This window comes from Hydra viridissima, unplaced genomic scaffold (genome assembly GCF_058129835.1).
Source record: "Hydra viridissima isolate aposymbiotic clone 2 unplaced genomic scaffold, HvirCarnegie_v1 scaffold_6, whole genome shotgun sequence".
In the NCBI taxonomy this organism is placed as follows: domain Eukaryota; kingdom Metazoa; phylum Cnidaria; class Hydrozoa; order Anthoathecata; family Hydridae; genus Hydra; species Hydra viridissima.
Genome location: NW_028324305.1, coordinates 15,557,106 through 15,577,351, shown reverse-complemented (window position 1 = coordinate 15,577,351; position 20,246 = coordinate 15,557,106). Strand labels below are relative to the sequence as shown.

Genomic DNA, 20,246 nt, shown 5'->3' with positions numbered 1-20,246 from the left:
AGCAACTTTATATACTATTAAAAAAAATAAAAGGCAATCAAAAAAAAAAGGTTCCTAAACCAGAGAAATCCAACCTTTTTACAGAGCATGCATTATTTTATTTGAGGGCTACAAATTTAATTTTTGAAAAATTAAACTAATTTAAAACATTAATTTTAAAAGGATTATCCCTCTCACAAGGGTGAATCCAAAGGGTTATTCCTCCCCACTCGTTTTTGAATATTTTGTTTTAGAAATCTATATATTTAACTCAGCACGTTGTTTAAAAACACAAGTAATTTTGGGAGGCTGGTTAAAAGAGGAATGACACTTTAATAAAACTGTGTGGCGCAAATTTTAAATTAAGAGCCTACTCGGTAACAAATTATTGAATCCAAAAATTATCCCTTGATAGATCGTCTGTATCCGACAAATTAAAGAATTTCCCTTGCTTTGATAATTGTTAGTCTGTGCTATTTGGGTTTCTGGCAAATCGTTATTGTACTATTGGGGGTAAGGCCTGTTTTAAAGAGTTTTTGAGGACTCAAAAACCAAAATACATATATTGATACATAAATGGAAAATTAACATATACAGAAAATTAGATAAATTGTGGTTTATTCAAACATGCGAAACGTCAAATTCAAATAAACATACTTTTACTTTATTATTATTACATATTATTCACTATATTTTATTCCACCATTAGCTGTAATTTATTCCTGTGTTTTTGGTGACAGAGAAAATAAATGCCAGACACAACTATGAGGCTGTTTATTAATTACGTCAACCCCCCCCCCCCCTCTCCTGCTCACCAAACTTCAAGAGACACAACATTTGATTACCTCTTACCCTCCAAACACTACGTTACAAACGACTACTAACGCTGCTTCAAATTACTTTTTTTTAAGTAAATAAATTTATTAAAAAAAGTAAAAGTGTTGACGTCCACTTTTCTTGACCTACTACTCTCCCCCTTGTTAACAACTGTCAAAGCATTTAAGAATCCTCCTCCCCCTATTTTGTTGACATCATTAAAGTAAAGCCCAAATAATAGAAATGACCAGAATCCTACTATATCAGCTATTCTGTGTAAGAAGAAGCTGAAAATCTATAATTACTTTTAAAGCAGGGGACTTGCTTAACCTCTTATCACATTTTATGTTTCTAATTTTTCTAAAAATGTGTGTACACAGCATAAAGTCATCCAGGGTAATCAAAAAAAATTGTTTAATTTTGCCAAAATAACGTTATTCTAACAATAACTTGATTAGACAATTAGTTGTAAGATACACATTTTTAATAAGAAATTAGTTTATAAGAAACTAGCACTAGAAGCCCCAAAATCTTAAGAAACTTTTAGTGATAAGTTACTTTTGAATAATAAACTTATTTAAGAGTTGGAGGAATTTTTTTTAACTTTTACCTACTTATTACATCAAGATTACACAAAGTTATTATCTACAACGGAGAACAACAGTTTAAATTAAAAGGAGAACAACATTATCTACAACAGAGAACAACAGTTTAAATTAGTATTTCATTTGCATGTGCAATTAAATGGAATTTTACTAAGAAACTTTTAGTACTAGATTTAGAACAAGCTTTAAAATAAGAAACTTTCAAATACTAACCCATTAGCTTGGTTTCTTATAAAAAAAAAAAAACTAAAAAAAAACATGTAACCTATAACAAATTTTCAAAATTTTGTTAAAATTATTCACAATAGACTTAAAATAATACAATGAATAAAACTGAATACATATTTGAATATTATAATTTAACAAAACGTAAAAAATTTTGTTTATTGAACTACATTAGAATTTATAAATATGTAGATTTTAAAATATGTTGACCTTTTTCTAGATAACTGATTAGAATTCAGCATTCAGCATCTAACTTATAAAAAAAAAAAACTTAGGAAAATGCTATAGATATCATTATTATTTAGTAGAATTCAGTAACTAAATAACTAAAAAAACTTAGATGCTACTGTTGATAAGGACTGCGAATAATGTTTATCACTAAAGCATCTAATTCATCTGTGCTCATTTTGACTATAAGTGTGATCAAAATAAACAGTCTTAATCTGAAAAGGTTTTGCAGTGGCTTTTGTTTCTAATCCAATCAACAACAACAACAACAAAAACTTTGACTTTTTAACCATTATTTTACAGGGTAACTGTAATTATCTGAAAGATTTTTATTGCTGTAGTACAGTCTGTACATATCATACATTCCAAATGTATCACATCACAAATGTCATTGGTGATGCATGGAATAAACATTTGCAGAGTATTGTACATTAGTAATATATGACAGCAATCTATTATTGAAATCAGCAATCTAATTATTTAAATAGTTGTATTTACAAAAATAGCATACAGAAAACATTACTTCCTTTGCTTCAATTGAATTCCTAGATTAACTTCATTTTTAATAACATCATTTTATATAAGCTCATCATAACATGATAAACATTAGGAGTTCAACTAAAAAGTAAAACTAGTTGCAACAAATCTTTTGGTGCTTCCCAAATATATCAAGTTTAAGATACAAAGGTTTGATCCAAGGTACTGGTTTACATATCCGAATGTTCATTAAAACATGTTTTATTTTATTGATATGCTAACTAGTGTTGGTCCTTTAGAAGCATCTTGTGAAATTTTTATGACCATAAAAAAGTGTTAAGTCTTTTTTAGAATCAATAAAATCATTTTTGACAGTTTTTTATGTTGAAAAGTTCTGTTAAATATTTCATTCTCTGTTAAATAATCCCATATTTTCAACTGTTGTGATTAATTTGTAACTTTATCAGAATACAAGCTTTATTAAAAAGATTTTCACTATGCCAAATAAACATTGATCGATATAACATGAAATTGTTAAAAGAAATTCGTTTTAAAAAGAATCCAGTACATTGAAACTACACTAATGATGTTTGGCAATCAAAGATCGCACTTTAAGCTTCACCATTTATTTACCTCTGTAGTCAACAAATAGCTAAGCCGGCTTAGCTATTTCAGTAAAAATTGCAACTTTTGGTACCAATATTAATTTTGGTACCAAAATAAAATCGTTCCTATTTACGGCTCTACCAACCATCAACATAATAATAATAATAATAATAATAATAATAATAATAATAATAATAATAATAATAATAATAATAATAATAATAATAATAATAATAATAATAATAATAATAATAATAATAATAATAATAATAATAATAATAATAATAATAATAATAATAATAATAATAATAATAATAATAATAATAATAATAATAATAATAATAATAATAATAATAATAATAATAATAATAATAATAATAATAATAATAATAATAATAATAATAATAATAATAATAATAATAATAATAATAATAATAATAATAATAATAATAATAATAATAATAATAATAATAATAATAATAATAATAATAATAATAATAATAATAATAATAATAATAATAATAATAATAATAATAATAATAATAATAATAATAATAATAATAATAATAATAATAATAATAATAATAATAATAATAATAATAATAATAATAATAATAATAATAATAATAATAATAATAATAATAATAATAATAATAATAATAATAATAATAATAATAATAATAATAATAATAATAATAATAATAATAATAATAATAATAATAATAATAATAATAATAATAATAATAATAATAATAATAATAATAATAATAATAATAATAATAATAATAATAATAATAATAATAATAATAATAATAATAATAATAATAATAATAATAATAATAATAATAATAATAATAATAATAATAATAATAATAATAATAATAATAATAATAATAATAATAATAATAATAATAATAATAATAATAATAATAATAATAATAATAATAATAATAATAATAATAATAATAATAATAATAATAATAATAATAATAATAATAATAATAATAATAATAATAATAATAATAATAATAATAATAATAATAATAATAATAATAATAATAATAATAATAATAATAATAATAATAATAATAATAATAATAATAATAATAATAATAATAATAATAATAATAATAATAATAATAATAATAATAATAATAATAATAATAATAATAATAATAATAATAATAATAATAATAATAATAATAATAATAATAATAATAATAATAATAATAATAATAATAATAATAATAATAATAATAATAATAATAATAATAATAATAATAATAATAATAATAATAATAATAATAATAATAATAATAATAATAATAATAATAATAATAATAATAATAATAATAATAATAATAATAATAATAATAATAATAATAATAATAATAATAATAATAATAATAATAATAAAGTTACAATCATAACAACAATATTAGGTTGGAAAGAATGTTCTTTTGCTCTTGCAAAAGAACATTCTTTCCAACCTAATATTTAACCTAATATAATTTCTTGCAAAAGAACATTTGCTTTGCTTTTGCTCTAGTTTAATTCATTATAATCCTCTGAATAAAGTCAATCCATCTACAATAAACTCAATCCATCTCAGTCGAGATAATCAAGGATATTTACATGTTAACAGTTAATAGAAATTAAAGAAATATTATAAAAAAAAGGCTGACTTCATTTGATTACCACCAAATAAACTCAGGGTTTTGTAAATATTTATTCAAATGTTTTTACATTTGAAAATAAAAAACTGAATAAAACAGAGCATTAAAATTTAAATTTAACAGTTGAATTAAACAGAGCATTAAAATTTAAAAGCAGATTTAAGTGAAAATGAACAAAATATTGACTAAAGATAAAACAAAAACAGGATATTATACATAGCAAAATGACATTTTCTCATTTTCCTACAATGGCATCTTTTTGTTTTAATTTTAGCGTCTTTTACATAATGCCAGATAATTGGCTAATTAAAAGTATTAAAAGAATTTCTTCCAGTAAATTCAAATAGAATGACTCTTAAAGAGAAAATTTTAACCAATACACACGGGTAAACAAATCTCCCCAAGAACTCATAACATGAAAAAGCTCAGGAAATCTTTTTCAGTTTTTTCTGAAAAAATGATCAGCAGAATTTTTTCAAAATTACATTTTATGTATGAGGGTGAAAATAATTAAATCCTTGATTAAGACATCGATTTTAAAATCTTTTATTTAACCTTACTTATTCACATTATGATATGCTAATGATTAGCAGACTACTACAGGACAAAAAGGAAGTGAATGAATAAAAATAAAATTCCTTACTTGTTCTCAATCAAACTTTGTAAAAAGAATAACGTTGCCAACAATGTAAATGTGATAAGTGGGGTGTTACGAGGTGTTGCAGGGATTGGAGGGTAAAGGGAGTAAATGTATAAAAATTGGATAAAGTTTGTCAATAAATTTCAACATAAAACCTGGACTGGTTTTATCTTGAACTAATTATTCAGGAAACCAATCATACCTTGGGCCTGAAATTTTAGGCTCTAACACTGCAGAAGGTGGTCAAGTATTGTCTGAACACTTTTAGTGTGAAAAACAAATGCTTTGATGAATAAATTACAAAAAATAATTTTATAGCTGAGATTTCTCTTTTATAAAATAATCTCTACCTGTTAAATATTTTTATAATTCAAAAAAAAAAAATAATAATCTTTTACTTGTTTATCTTTAGATTCCATTATGAATGAGGAAAATCTGTAAGTAGGAGGAGACGATTGAGTAACCTTCGCTAATGGAATGTTCAGACGATACAAACTAGCTTCTAGAAGATTAATCACACTCTTCATCTGTAATAAAAGAAATGGAAACCTCTTGCTAAAATTTATCAATCGTACCTAAAATAAGCTTCATTTACCTACATAATCAACTGAACCTTAAGTAAGTTTCATACACTTATATAGTTAATTTATCAATTGTACCTAAAATAAGCTTCATTTACCTACATAATTTACTAAACCTTAAGTAAGTTTCATACACTTACATAGTTAAATAAACTGAAAAAAACTTCGTATACCTACATGGGTAAACTGAAATGAGATATTTTGTTGAACACTCTCAGTAGAGTAACTGGGTGTGACTTCATACACAGAGTTTAATCGACTTAAACCTAGAAACAATATTGATAGAGAATTATAAGCTAAAGTGATTGAAATGTTAATCTCTACACTAATGACAATAAGAAAACTTATTTTTTGTAATGTATTTTAGACTTTTTGGATCACTTGACAATATTTTAAGTATTTACAGGACTTTTTCCAACATTTATAATCTTAATAACTAACAAAAAAAAAGTATTTATCCTTATTGATAGAAAAAGAAAAACACTTAATCAAGTTAAAACATTTTTAATGATGTTAAAACAATTTACAGGTGTCTAAAACTTTTAAGATATCAATACAATTTCTAATGATGTTATGATTAACAAAATCAAGAGGTTGATTTCAGTCACCATAACACCAAAATTCAGATTTAAAAATGAAAAAAACTGGTATCTTTTGACAGAAAATATTTTTAAAAATTTACACTAAAAACTTTTTAGTTGTAAACAAAACAAAAAAGGTGTTTTTTAACACAATGCTTTCTTAAAAAATTCTCAAAGTTAATTATTCTATATAAAGAGTTTAACCTTTGATTGAGTTTCTTTCTGCAATTAGTAATCGCACCAGCTTTGTAATTTTGCTTTCCAAGGCTAGTTTTCTTCTTGTATTATTCATCATGTTTGTGAAATCATCCTCCTGATAACAAAAGGCTGGTCTTTTAGTTTAAGTTCAATTACCCATTTGTTACTTTAAGTTTAAATGCACACACATACACACACACACACACACACACTCACACACGCACGCAAAAACATGCTCATCTAAATTAATAGTCTGATTACACAGCCCAACAGCAATATTGCTCTGTGAATTTTTACAAGACATGGGAAGTTTGCTGGGAAGTTTTTTGATAAGTAGTTTTTTAAAGCTTATTACAAATATTCATTTTTAACTATCAGATATTTTTTTGTAATTGAAATCTCCTATATACTGCATATAATAAGTACTTAAGCAAATAAACTGCTGGATATTTAAAAATGCAAAATTCATTTTGAAATAAGTTAACTGATTGAATCATGTCAATGAATGCCAGTAAATTCATGCAAGATTCATAAGAATATTATCAATAAGTATTTAAATCTCCTTTTGTACAAGCTTTGATTATATTTTCAGATAAAAAGATATCAATAACTGATATAATTTCTCAGTAAATAAATTGTTTGAGCCATCGTCAGTCTTGATCACTTTTTTTTTAATATGTGGTTGATTACTTGAGTGAAACAAGGGAAAAATGACTGATTAAAATTCATGACTGAAACTTTTTTTTTTACTTTAAGTTGAAGTTAGGAGATCAAGATAAGAAATGTGCTCTTTATACAATGCTTTTTACAAATTTGAGAGAATGAGCAAATGGAATAAGGATGAGAAAAATCAACATGGAATACAAGTTAGTTGACACTTAAGGTTTTAATTAAACAAATATATCAAAATAAAAAAAAACCAAAATCCGAATTCGGGGATCAGACTAATTGTTTAGCGATGAAACTTAACAGCTTTGATGATAAGGATATCAGAAGATGGAATGTTAGATCATGAACAACTAGAAAAAAATTTCAAAGAAGCATTAATTCCACAGAAATTCTCACAGAACAAATTAAATGACTTGGGTTCAAGATTTAAAACAATCCAAACAATTATCAGAGCTTGAAATCTTCAAAACTGCTACCCTTGAGACTTGCCAAAAAAATTATTGCTTTCAGATATTAAAATATGTCATAATAAACATATTTTTACAGTATTTCTGTGAAGTTTATGAATGAAAGTTTAAATGTGAAATTCAAAACTAAGTTTGGCTCCAACAGCTCATTGAATTCAAACTTATGGGAATGTAAATATCTTTTTTCAATGGATATCATGTATCAGCACTTTTGAGAAATCTTCTACATTAAATTAAAAAATATTTTAACATGATTCACTGGATATGATTTTTAAATTCAGCAAAACAATAAGATGGAGCATATTTTTTATTTGTTGTTATGGGGTTATGTTAGTATCAAAATTTTCAACTTTAACATTTAAACTGTAAATGTTAAAAAGTAAAAAAAGTATAATAAGTATATTTAAACTATAATATAGCCACTCACATAACAAGTGAAAAGAATTTGCTCTGCAGCTAAGCGCTTTGTTCCATGAACTTCGAGGAGCAACTGCATGTCTTGAGATTTATCAACTTTGTTTATAGAATCTACAACTTTACTGTAGCTCTAAAAACAAAAAAAAAACCTAAGTTAACAATTTTCATGTCAGTATTTATTGCTCCTGTGTAAAAAATGTAAATTAAAATTTCTTTTAGAAAATAAAGAACTTTAATTTTCCTTGTGTACAAAAGCATAGTTTTATTAACTAGCAAGGATCTTCTAATTAAAACAAAGAATGTCACAAATTTGGAAAATTTATTCCTTAATCAAACAAAACAATAATATGCTTTGCAGATCCTACATTTCTTTCGACTTGCTTTGTTAATACTATAATTGCAGTATATATATACACTGCGACCATTTTCTATAGACGCATGTAAAATTTAGCGGATTTACAGTGTTACAGTGGTAATAAAATTGTTCTAATGGTACTTTTGAATAAGTATATGTAAGAAAACAATGATCCATTATGCATTTAATTATTAACTATCTTGATTGTATTAAAATAATTAAATTTTTAATATTCACGTGGCAATTTTCTATAGACGCACTAAAGTTTTTACGAGTTTTGTCGCAAATTTCTTATATTCTGTAGCATTTTTTATTTTGTGAGTCGAAATTAAGTTGAATTTAACCAAATGCCGAAAGGAAAGGTCCTTACCAATATTGAAAAAGATCAAATATTGGCTTATCATCGAGAAAAAGTTCCAAATCGAGAAATTGCTAGAAGATTGAAGAGATCAGATCACGTTATCCGTAATTTCTTGAAAAATCCAACAGATTATGCAACAATCAAGAGGAAACCAAAGAAATCTAAGGTTTCAGACCGTGAAAAACGCAGGATTGTTCGACTCGCATCAAATTCATCAAAAAGTTTGAAAACAATTAAGTCAGATTTGGGTTTAAATGTTTGCAAGGAGACGATTAGGAAAGTTCTCAAAGACAGCCCACACATTGTAAGATCAAAAATGAATAAAGCACCAAATTTGAAGCCTGTTCACAAACAGAAACGGATGGAATTCGCCCGCGAAAACATGGCACGCGATTGGGAACAAGTAAGAAATTTTAGATTAAATTCTCATAAATGCGTGAGATGTCTAAATAGCTGAATATTTTTGTTTTCAATACCAGGTGATTTTTTCGGACGAGAAAAAGTTTAATCTTGATGGGCCTGATGGTTTTAGTGGCTACTGGCGTGATTTGAGGAGAGAACCCAAATATTTTTCGACAAGGAATTTTGGTGGTGGATCTTTGATGGTTTGGCTTGGGTTTTGTGCAACAGGAAAGTTAAATTTAGCATTTACATCTTGCAAAATGAAAAGTTTTGAATACATTGATGTGCTAAAATTATGTTTGATTCCATTTCAAAACAAATATCGACGCAAAAAGTTTGTTTTTCAACAAGATAATGCCAGCATTCACACAAGTAACGAGACTAAAGCTTGTTTTGAAGCTAAAAAAATCGAGTAAATGTGGTGGCCTGCTCGCAGTCCAGATTTGAATCCTGTTGAAAACATCTGGGGAATCATTGTAAGACGTATCTATGCTGACCAGAAGCAATATAACTCTGTGGCAGAGCTAAAAGAAGCGGTATCAGAATGCTGGGAGGATATGGAGCCAAAAGTGCTGAAAAACTTGGTGGGAAGTATGCCAAAACGAATTTATCAAGTAATTGAGCGCAAAGGAGGTCCAATCGAGTACTAAAAATGTGACAAAAACATTTTTTTTGGATAGTTGTGTTAAAAAATGTGAACTGCGTCTATAGAAAATAGTCAGCTATCTTTTGAATTTAATTCATTTATGATTGACCTATTTTCAAATTTGATATTAATTTTTGATAATTTTCATTACTTTTTGATATTTTATTTATAATTTATTGCAATGCTCTATAAAAATAAAGTTAAGTACATTTTTAAGACATAATCCACATGCGCCTATAGAAAATGGTCACAGTGTATATATATATATATATATATATATATATATATATATATATATATATATATATATATATATATATATATATATATATATATATATATATATATATATATATATATATATATATATATATATATACTGCTATTATAGTATTAACAAAGCAAGTCGAAAGAAATGTAGGATCTGCAAAGCATGTTATTATTTTGTTTGATTAAGGAATAAATTTTCCAAATTTGTGACATATATATATGTATATATATATATATATATATATATATATATATATATATATATATATATATATATATATATGTCACAAATTTGTGATATATATATATATATACACACACACACACACACACACACACACACACACACACACACACACACACACACACACATACACACACACACACACACACACACACACACACATACACACACACACACACACACACATACACACACACACACACACATTAGGTGTAAAAGAGAGTTTTGTACATTTTTATCACAACCAATTTTCATGTCCATTTTTATCATCTAATGTATGCATTTTTATCACAACCAATTTTCATGTCCATTTTTATCACTTAATGTATGCATACTGATGAAGCAACTTAACTTAAATAAAATTGACTCCTGTTAGTCTTTTGTGTGAAGTGATAGTGTACCCATGGCTACTGATAAAGTTCATTTACACCACTGTATGTTAAACAAATTTCAACAATAAAGAAATGCTACAGAAGCATGTAGAAATTTATTGAAAGTGTTTGGTAAAGGTGCAGTTTCTGATAAGAAAAGCAGAAGATGGTTTAAAAAATTCAAATAAGGTGATTTTGATCTTTCTGATAAGCCATGTTCTAGGCAACCATCTTTGATTGATGATAATGTTGTAAAGACCATGTTGGGGCAAGATGCTTTCCTGACGACATCAGATATTGCAAAAAGACTTAATTCAGCTCAGCAAACCATTTTAGACCATATTCAGAACATAGGATTGGTGTGGAAATATTCAAGATGAGTGCAACATGAATTAAGTGAGAAGAATTTGAATGATAAGGTCATTTGCACATCTCTGCTTCCTCAAAAAAAAATTGAGCCCATCATAGACTGGATGATAATTGGGGATGAAAAACGGATGACCTACAAAAATACTATAAGAAAAAGGGCATATTATGAACTTGGAAAATCTAGCCTTCCACCTCTAAACCAAATTTGACGCTGAGTGTTGTGTATATGGTGAGACATTTAAGGACCAACACATTATGAGCTTTTAAAACTAAACAAAAAGCTCAATTCAGAGAAGTATTGTCAGCAACTAAATAACTTAAAGACAACAGTCCGAAAAAAGAGGCTGGCAATCCTCAATAGGAAGAACATCATACAACATTATGATAGGTCACATGGTAGGCCACATGCTACTTTGGGGACTTGTCCCCAAAGTAGCATAATGATAATAATAATAACAATAACAATAATAATAACAATAATAATAATAATAATCAACTAGGGTGTTCTGGAAAAATGATTCAAAACTGTTGCAAACATATTGAAAAATACAATACCAATGATGATAAAGTTCTAAAGCCAACACCAAGAAAAACTTCAAACAATATGGATCAATATGGATTAATGCATTGAAGTAGACTTTTAAACAGAATTCTTGCCACTATGATCCTCATTTTTGTGAGGACTTTTTATTAAATGAATAAAATCCAATAAAAAAAAAAGGCTCAGAAATGAATATTAAACTTTACCTGGTTAATTTTGGGAATTGTTTCAGCCAGCAATGATGAATATTGAAGCAATATTTTCTTAAAATAATCAATTCTCTCCTCTTCAATTTTCTCAAACAACTATAAAGCAGAAAACAACAAAACTAAAAACCAAGTTTTGCATAAAACAAAGAATTAAAAAACAAAAGGAAAGTGAACATACTTTAACAGAACTATTTATGGAGCTATCTAAATTTAAACGTGCACGCTCAACTCCGAGAAATCTGGCAATATACTCATCATCTACAGAAAATTTTTAAAAACTTGTTAAAAAAAAGAAAATTTATTACCACATCCGTTATATTACAACAAAGTTAGAAAATTTATTTTATAAATTTATAAAATAAATTTATTTTATAAATTTATTTATAAAGAATGGTTTCTAATAAGTGCTATTAAATCTTGATTTTCTATATAAATATTCTCTAAAAGTTTTTAATAAAAACAAAAAAAAATTCAAAACCCTAAAAAATATTCTTTGCCAAATTTATTGGAACTTTACTTGTCTTGTTGCTTAGCACTACCAGATCAAATAGATTTTTTGTATAATGAAAACTGGCCTTAAATGGGATATTTAAAAGTTTATTATTTTGAAAACCACTTTCAATTGGGTGTCTGGATTCCTTTGGGATATTTTTTTCATCGAGTTCTCAAACGGTTAATGAACATAATCTATAAAAATTTTCTGAACCAGAATAAAGATAAAACCAAGAAACCTGCTTTTAAAACTGATTCTTCTGCTTTCTTGCATTTGAGATCTAGCTGAAACAAAAAATATAAAATACAGTTTGAATTATTATTCTAACAAGCTTATGTTTTGAATTATTTTACTTTATTAATTATTATTATTTAACTTTAGGTGTAACTTTTAAAAGGTTTTTGTTGTGAAAAATTATTTGCTTTTTTTCTTAGGTATTTTTTCTGTATTCAATTTGTTTAACTTGAAATATTGAACTTAATTCTCTGCAGATTTTAGTTGTCATTGACTTTAAAAATAAAAGAATTAACTTTTTGAGTTCCAAAAATTTCTTTGAATAATCAAAGCGAACAGTGAAAATTAATCATTTTATCTATCATACAGAATATGCTTATAAAAAAAAAAAAACATGTATCATACAGAATAGCAGGATAATTTAACAAAAAAATTTCAAATATAATTTTCTTTAAGGAGTCATGAATAAATTTTTAAACCACTACTTGCCTATATTGCTTTACTTTAAGTTCTATTACTAATATTATTATTATTTCTATTATTATTGTTATTATTATTATTATTATTATTTTTATCATTATTATTATTATTATTATTATTATTATTATTATTATTATTATTATTATTATTACTATTATTATTGTCATTATTATTATTATTATTACTATTATTATAATTTTTGTTATTATTATTGTTATTACTATTATTATTGTCATTATTATTATTATTATTATTATTATTATTATTATTATTATTATTATTATTATTATTATTATTATTATTATTATTATTATTATTATTATTATTATTATTATTATTATTATTATTATTATTATTATTATTATTATTATTATTATTATTATTATTATTATTATTATTATTATTATTATTATTATTATTATTATTATTATTATTATTATTATTATTATTATTATTATTATTATTATTATTATTATTATTATTATTATTATTATTACTGTTAGTATTAATTAGTACCAGTATTACTATTTTACTCTTTTAAGTATTTTACTTATCAAGGAGGATCCTGATAGCTGACTAAGAAGTTCACTTTATTACCTGTAAGCTCTTGAAAAAATTGCTAATAAACTTTGAGTTAATGCCTTATAAAAACCACTTATTCAATTTAAGGGAATCACCAAAAGAAACTTAAAAATAATTTAATTATCACAAAATTTAAAGAATATCATTCAACCAAAACAATTTGTCTTCTTTATACAACAGCAGTCCTCATTTTCTAACCATTAAATAAAAAACATTAGCAAAATATTAAAAAGAATAGAAATAACAATGCCTTCAGATATCAACAATAAATACAATAAATTTATATTTACTTTTGATAATTCTTTATCAGAAACAGTCTTATCTCTTGTATTTTCCAGCTGGGTTGTTAAATTTTCAGACTCCTTTGATTTTAGATAGGCAGTTTTCTTTGACTTAATAAAACAAAATTTTAAAATAATAACAACTTTTATTCTTTTTTTAAAGAGAATAAAGAAAAACTTCTAAATGAACTATTAAGCTAACAAACTTGAGCTTCCTTTGAACGTTTTTCAGAAAAGGATTTTGCTGCTTTATCAACAACCAGTTCTGCCTAAAAAAAAAAGGTAAACTGATAACCGCTTCATAAGCATCATAAATGTTAAGTACTATGACTTATCCTGTGATTATCATAGTGGTCATGACCATTATAAATACTAAAAAATGGTGCAACAAATTTTTCACACAGCTAATGATGTGTTTTTTGTTAAACTTTAACATTTCATGACTTATCATAAAAAATGGCCGTCATTTCACTTGTTCCATATAGAATAAAATCAAATTTCTTTATCAGATGACCATAGCTTATTTCAATTTTTACAGTTGTGCAAATAGGAGGACCTGTACTTTGAAACAAAAGGATTTCATGGATTTAAAATGTTTTGGTTGTGAATTAAACTTTATTGACTTAAATAAATCCAAAGATACTTACAGTCTTTCGTGTCTCTTTTTGAATATCTGCAAATAATTTCAAAGGTCTAATAATATCTTCTATTAAACTAGTTGACACTGACCTACATAAAAGTAATCTAACAAACCTTAATTTAAGTAATCTCTTTCAATGGCATTTAAACAATGATTAAAAAACATTAAACCTATGTATAGCTGCTTCATCCTCACTCTGCAAAGCAAGATCTTCCCAAGATGTCTTTAACGTTCTAAGAAAAAAACTTGAATCACAAAAAATACTTAAATCTCAATAAAATATTTTTCTCAAAACTAAACTAACCTACCCAATCGTTTCTCCACAGATTTTTCTTGCTTTAGCAGCAAACTTCATTAACCCTTCAGCAAATGCTTGCTCTAGTTTTGATCTAGGATATATTGAAAATAATCATCACAATTATCACTGTTGCATGCCAAGTAACCGTTTTATGTTTATCTTTTCTTTTCGCAGTGGCTATGTTTGCTAGGATGGGAGAATTTCAAGCAGAAATTTAAAATGGGAAAGTGGAATGAGTAAAAATTTGATTAATAGATATTACAAAGATGCACATTCTATAAATCCATATTGTTATGTCTTATTAATATTTCTAAATTATTTAATGGTTTTGTTTTTGAAGTGTTAAACCAATATAAACAAATTATTATAACTTTTTAATCATGTTCTCCTGAAATTAAATATATTTATTGCCTCCAAAACTTAAATATAAATATATTCTCAAAAATGTAAATATAATCAAATTCTCCAAAACATTTTATTGCTAAATAAAGTATTCTGAAAAAAATTAAACCAAAGAAAGCACCCCAATATTTAATTGGAACATCTCTTTATAAGTTAATGTTAAACAAAAATGAATTTACAAACCTTTCAAAAAAGAGGGTAGCTGCATCTCGAAGAAACTCGTTGTTTTTGCAGAAGTATTTCTTTAAATCTTCAAAACCACTTTGACTCTAAACCACAAATATTTTTGATAAATAATTTGGAGCTTGTAAGTTTTAATCAAAAATATAAATTTAAAGTTATTGAAATAAGAAAACTATATGTGATGCAAGGTAAAAAATATATATGTAATGCAAGGCAAGAAAACAATATGTAATGCAAGGTGAGTAAACTACATGTAATGCAAGATGACCAGTTTTACATATAGTTTACTTACTTGAATAGGTAAGTAAACTATACCTGAATAGGTAAGTAACTTACCTGAATAGATAAGTAAACTATATATAATACTGGTCACCTTGCATTACATTTAGTTTACTCACCTTGCATTACATATTGTCAATTATGTCCAATGCAACTTTTTAATTTTGTAAAGTATTTAAATTTTACTGGATACACCAGAGTGAAAGTATAAATGACAGAAGAACAATTATTTAGCATACATGTTAAAGAAAACAATTATCTTGCATACATGTTAAAGGTAGCATATTTGAAATAACATTCTTTTGCAACCTGTATTTTAGGCACAAGGAGTCAACAGTATTTCCAATAAAATTTGATTGTTTAATTAAATTATAAGTAAAAGAAAATAATTTTAATCTTAATGCATCAATATTTTCTTACCCATACAACCTCATTTAGCTGAGACATGGTCTTTTTGTTATAAACAGTGCATTAGTTAGTTATTAATTTGAATCATTTGCAGTTTCCGCTGTGTTGTGCAAAATAAAATTTAAATAGAGACTCCAGTGTAAATACTGAAAAGCTAGTAACATACCAGACAACAGACATGCTCATAGAAAAAGCTTACGCCATTTAGATAACAAACAGTAAAAATCTTATTACTTTCAGAAACATATTTTTCTGAGAAATTTATTTTTAAACCACTCTGCACTTGCTATATTACTAATAATCTTATTTTCCCTATATATTTGGAAATAAATCTTTCTAATTCTAATAATTATTATTTAACAAAAAGTAAACTTTATAGTAGTGTTACTTAAATTATTTTGAGCGCTTGGTTTTTTTGTTTTTTTAGCGTCTGAATTCCTAAAGTATTAGCTCCACTATTTCGTGAGCCTCTCAACAGTTATAAGCAATGACGGGAGGACAAAAGGTATTTCCTATGAAATGCTTTCTCAGTTTATGCAAATTAACTTGCCAATGACTTAATTTTTTATTCGAGGTTTTTATTGATTCTAATATTATCTAATTTTATTTTACCTTCATTTTAATACTTTTTTATGTTATTGCATTTCTTCATAATACTATATTTATTTCTAATAATATATTTATTTCTAATCATATTTTTATTTCTTAAAAGTTTTTAAGAAATTTATAATTCTCAGACAATTCGAAGATAGTCCTAATATTGCGTCGAATTTCTTATAAAAAACATTGCCCTCATATATATCCAAAGCCAATTAGGATTGGCTGCCCTAAGCCAATCACTAATCAATAACAATAACATTCTTTATATAGTTACTTTTGTTATTAATCGGTGTATAATTGTTTCTGCGCGTTTGAAAACTTCTAAGCTAATGATTTTAAATAGATTTTTGATTTCTAATTGCAAAAAAGTGAGCTTTTAAAATCAAAAAACGTCAGATAAACTGAAGGACTGCATCGTTCTCATATAACAACTTTATTTAAAGAAGACTTATAGAAGACTTATATAAAATACATTATAGTGTAAAAGCGGAATATTTCGTTTAAAGGCGCCACCTACATTTTTTGTACAGAATTTAAGACTCATAGACACCACCCTTAAACACCTCCAAATGCTGTTTTGCAAATGATTCAGCAAAATGTTATTGCAAAAGTTAGCTGAATCTGTCGCAAACTGAACATTGCTCGAGCCAATTATACGCACTAGTTGTTTTTTTTTTTTTTTTTTTACAAAATCAATTGTCAATTAACAACTTAAGTATAGATACTTCAATTATTTCTGAAAACGACAACATACTATTTTGACTTGAAAACATTGCATCCTATTATAAAATGTATTTTTTCATCTCGGTATTTCTCTGTGATTTTTTTTTTTTTTTTTTTTTTTTTGTTATTTTAACAGGTTTTTTATTTTTTAAAAAAAAACTTCCATTTGAGTATACATCGGGTAATGCGAAAAATTATATTATGTTGATTTTTTTTTTCAACCATATTTACTAACTTTGTATTAGTGATTTCCATTACGTTGCTTTGTCTTCAGTTTTTCTAGTTTTTTTTTCATTCATTTTCTTCATTTCCCAATTGTAACTTTTTATTTATTTGGCATTTATTTTTTGGGCTATATTCTATTTCTTGAAACATGCATTTCTATTATATTATAAGGTATCCAAAAAAATGTATGCATATAGTGTATGTATGCGAGTCTATAGGTATAAGGGGTATACAAATATATTGGAGTAAGCATATAATTGGGCTATAATTAGTAGTAAAGTTTTACATTACTTTACAAGGTTTAATAATTATTAAGAACGCGAAGTTGTTCAGTTTGCGGGATTTAAAAATCACAGGAGTGCAAACTTACGTTCTCCACTCCCAGAAGAAAATAAACATTCGTCACTACCTAAGGGTAATTAACAAGGACAATACCTTACTATTAAAGTAAATATGTTTTATTGATGCAACTTAATCAAAACAGCAAACGTTCTTGTTTGCACCTAAATTCCTTACTTTAATACCCCCCCTCCCTTTCTCATTAATGAAACTTCCAGTCCGTTAATTTCATTTATTCGGAACCTAAGAGTAACTTAACAAATTACGTCACGATACCACGTGCTTCAAATACTAGTTAAAGAAGGGTATTACACCCCATTCACACCAAAAATAAAACTTGTTTTAATAGTGGTTTATTTAAACTAGTTACGCATTTTTCCGTTCACATTGCTTTTTAAAACCTTGTTTCAAATAAATGAGTTTAAAAAAACGGTAGCTAAATAAAACACCGTTTTAAAAGCGAGTGTTATTAAAACTCAGTTTTGTTGGTGTGAATGGGGTATTACAAAAATATTAAACTGGCAGAGAATGTAATAGTGGTAACAATGTTTGAGAGCACGATAGGCGCCAGCAATTGCTCAAAACACATAGGACCTGAATTAGAATAAACATTTATATAACTTTACTTACAAAGCACCTTATGGTTAGGCAGCATTAATGTAATTATCTTCTAAACTGAAGGAAGATATTTTAAAACTTTATTTTGTCTGCTGCAATGTATTGAGACGGATGCTCAAATTAGAATGAATTAGAGTATGAAAAATAAGAAAATTTTAAGAAACTGTTAGATTTATTTTTAGTCAAATACTTCTAGTAGCATACTTTGATACATATAGTAAGACAACTGTAGTATGTTCCACTGAGATTCGGGACGAGTTTTAGTACAGCTTCATTATTAAGTGATGGTTGGGATAATTTATTGTAAATTACAACACCTTTTTTTTTAAAAAAAAAAAAACAGCAATTGCTGCAATTAAAAGTAGGATTAGTGTTTTAAGTAAAGAAATGCTGATCTAACACAACTGAGAAACTCTTAATTGGAAGATTCGGAAACTGCTCTTTAAATAAATCGAAATAGAAAACGAAGAAAACATATTTCTTTCAACCTTCGTTTATTGTTACGGTTTTGGAAAAAGTCACTTCTACTTCCGTTTAATGGAGATAAAGCATAAAAAGAATGTTCCTTAAATAAACACGCCAGGTGTCAGGGATTTCTTTTAAAAAAGTTAGATAAATTTTTGAAATTTTTAAAATGTTTTTGTAAAAGCATGTAGATTATGATTGCAACCGATTTAAATAAAATGGAGTTTTTATGTATTCTTTGATTTTTCATCTAGAACTGTATATCTCAACAAAGGTCACTAATAAGTGTCACTTATCAACACCTTATTCTTCTACAGAAAAACCGGAACAGTTCCCAATATCAGCATAACTCGTACCCCCCCCCCCCCTCATTACTTTCTATTCTCGATTAAAGTTGCTTTTAAAAAATTAAAACTTTTTTTTTTAAAGTTTAAGGAAAAGTTTTGTTTTCAAGGAAACATTTTGCAGCAGTTGTATTTTGCATAAAAGTTATGTTGGTCATGAAAATGTATCATTATATATCTAAAGTAAGCATAGTAAAGCGTCTTTCGTCTTAAAAAATTCTAGCTTTCTAGACAACTTGAACTTTTGCGTATATCACTCAAGTGTTTCTGTCGCTAGTTTAAACAGATTTGCGTTGAAAAATTCATATATAAAAATCTCACTTTTTAGAAATTATGAGATTCCGAACCTTCAAGGATCGCCTAAAACCAAACTTTTGTTGCATAAAAAAAACTATAGTTAGTTACTATAAATCCAAGTTCCTTATTTCGAACAAAATGAAAGAAATCAAGCTCATAGTAAATCACCATCAGGTTGCATCTTTGCCCCTACGTATAGAAGATAATTTCGTTTCGAATAACATTTCCTTCTCTACTTTTTTCGATAGAAAGAACTTATTTCCAAAACAATAATTTCACTTCCCCAAGGAATGAAAACCGAAAAGTTGAAAAGCTGTAAACTATAGGGATACCGCCCCCATACCCAATGGTCTACTCCTATTCAGCCCAAACTCCTTTATCAATTTTTCTCTCTCTCGTCTCCTCACCCCCAAGAAACTTAA

General features: G+C 25.8%; 1 protein-coding gene across 5 annotated transcripts in view; it reads right to left on the bottom strand.

Moving 5' to 3' along the window:
- The window catches only part of LOC145190088 (nostrin-like), a 33,927-nt gene extending 13,819 nt beyond the window's left edge, over window positions 1-20,108 (bottom strand). The window contains exons 1-14 of one of the 5 annotated variants that reach the window (XR_016453780.1): window positions 16,226-16,440; window positions 15,527-15,612; window positions 14,952-15,032; window positions 14,814-14,876; window positions 14,651-14,732; window positions 14,210-14,272; window positions 14,013-14,114; window positions 12,665-12,710; window positions 12,112-12,191; window positions 11,931-12,029; window positions 8,176-8,295; window positions 6,619-6,727; window positions 6,007-6,099; window positions 5,651-5,779 (exon numbers count right to left, since the gene is read on the bottom strand). Coding sequence is in view for 4 of the 5 variants with exons in the window: in XM_090091866.1 (XP_089947992.1) it covers window positions 5,651-5,779; window positions 6,011-6,099; window positions 6,619-6,727; window positions 8,176-8,295; window positions 11,931-12,029; window positions 12,112-12,191; window positions 12,665-12,710; window positions 14,013-14,114; window positions 14,210-14,272; window positions 14,651-14,732; window positions 14,814-14,876; window positions 14,952-15,032; window positions 15,527-15,612; window positions 17,331-17,357 (1,176 nt within the window). In the remaining variant the exon portion in view is untranslated. Of the gene's footprint in view, window positions 1-5,650; window positions 5,780-6,006; window positions 6,100-6,618; window positions 6,728-8,175; window positions 8,296-11,930; window positions 12,030-12,111; window positions 12,192-12,664; window positions 12,711-14,012; window positions 14,115-14,209; window positions 14,273-14,650; window positions 14,733-14,813; window positions 14,877-14,951; window positions 15,033-15,526; window positions 15,613-16,225; window positions 16,613-16,825; window positions 16,855-17,330; window positions 17,443-19,848 lie in introns of those variants that run through there. The other 4 variants (XM_090091868.1, XM_090091866.1, XM_090091867.1 and 1 more) reach the window with 4 other exon arrangements.
- Between the last annotated feature and the right edge of the window lie 138 nt (window positions 20,109-20,246).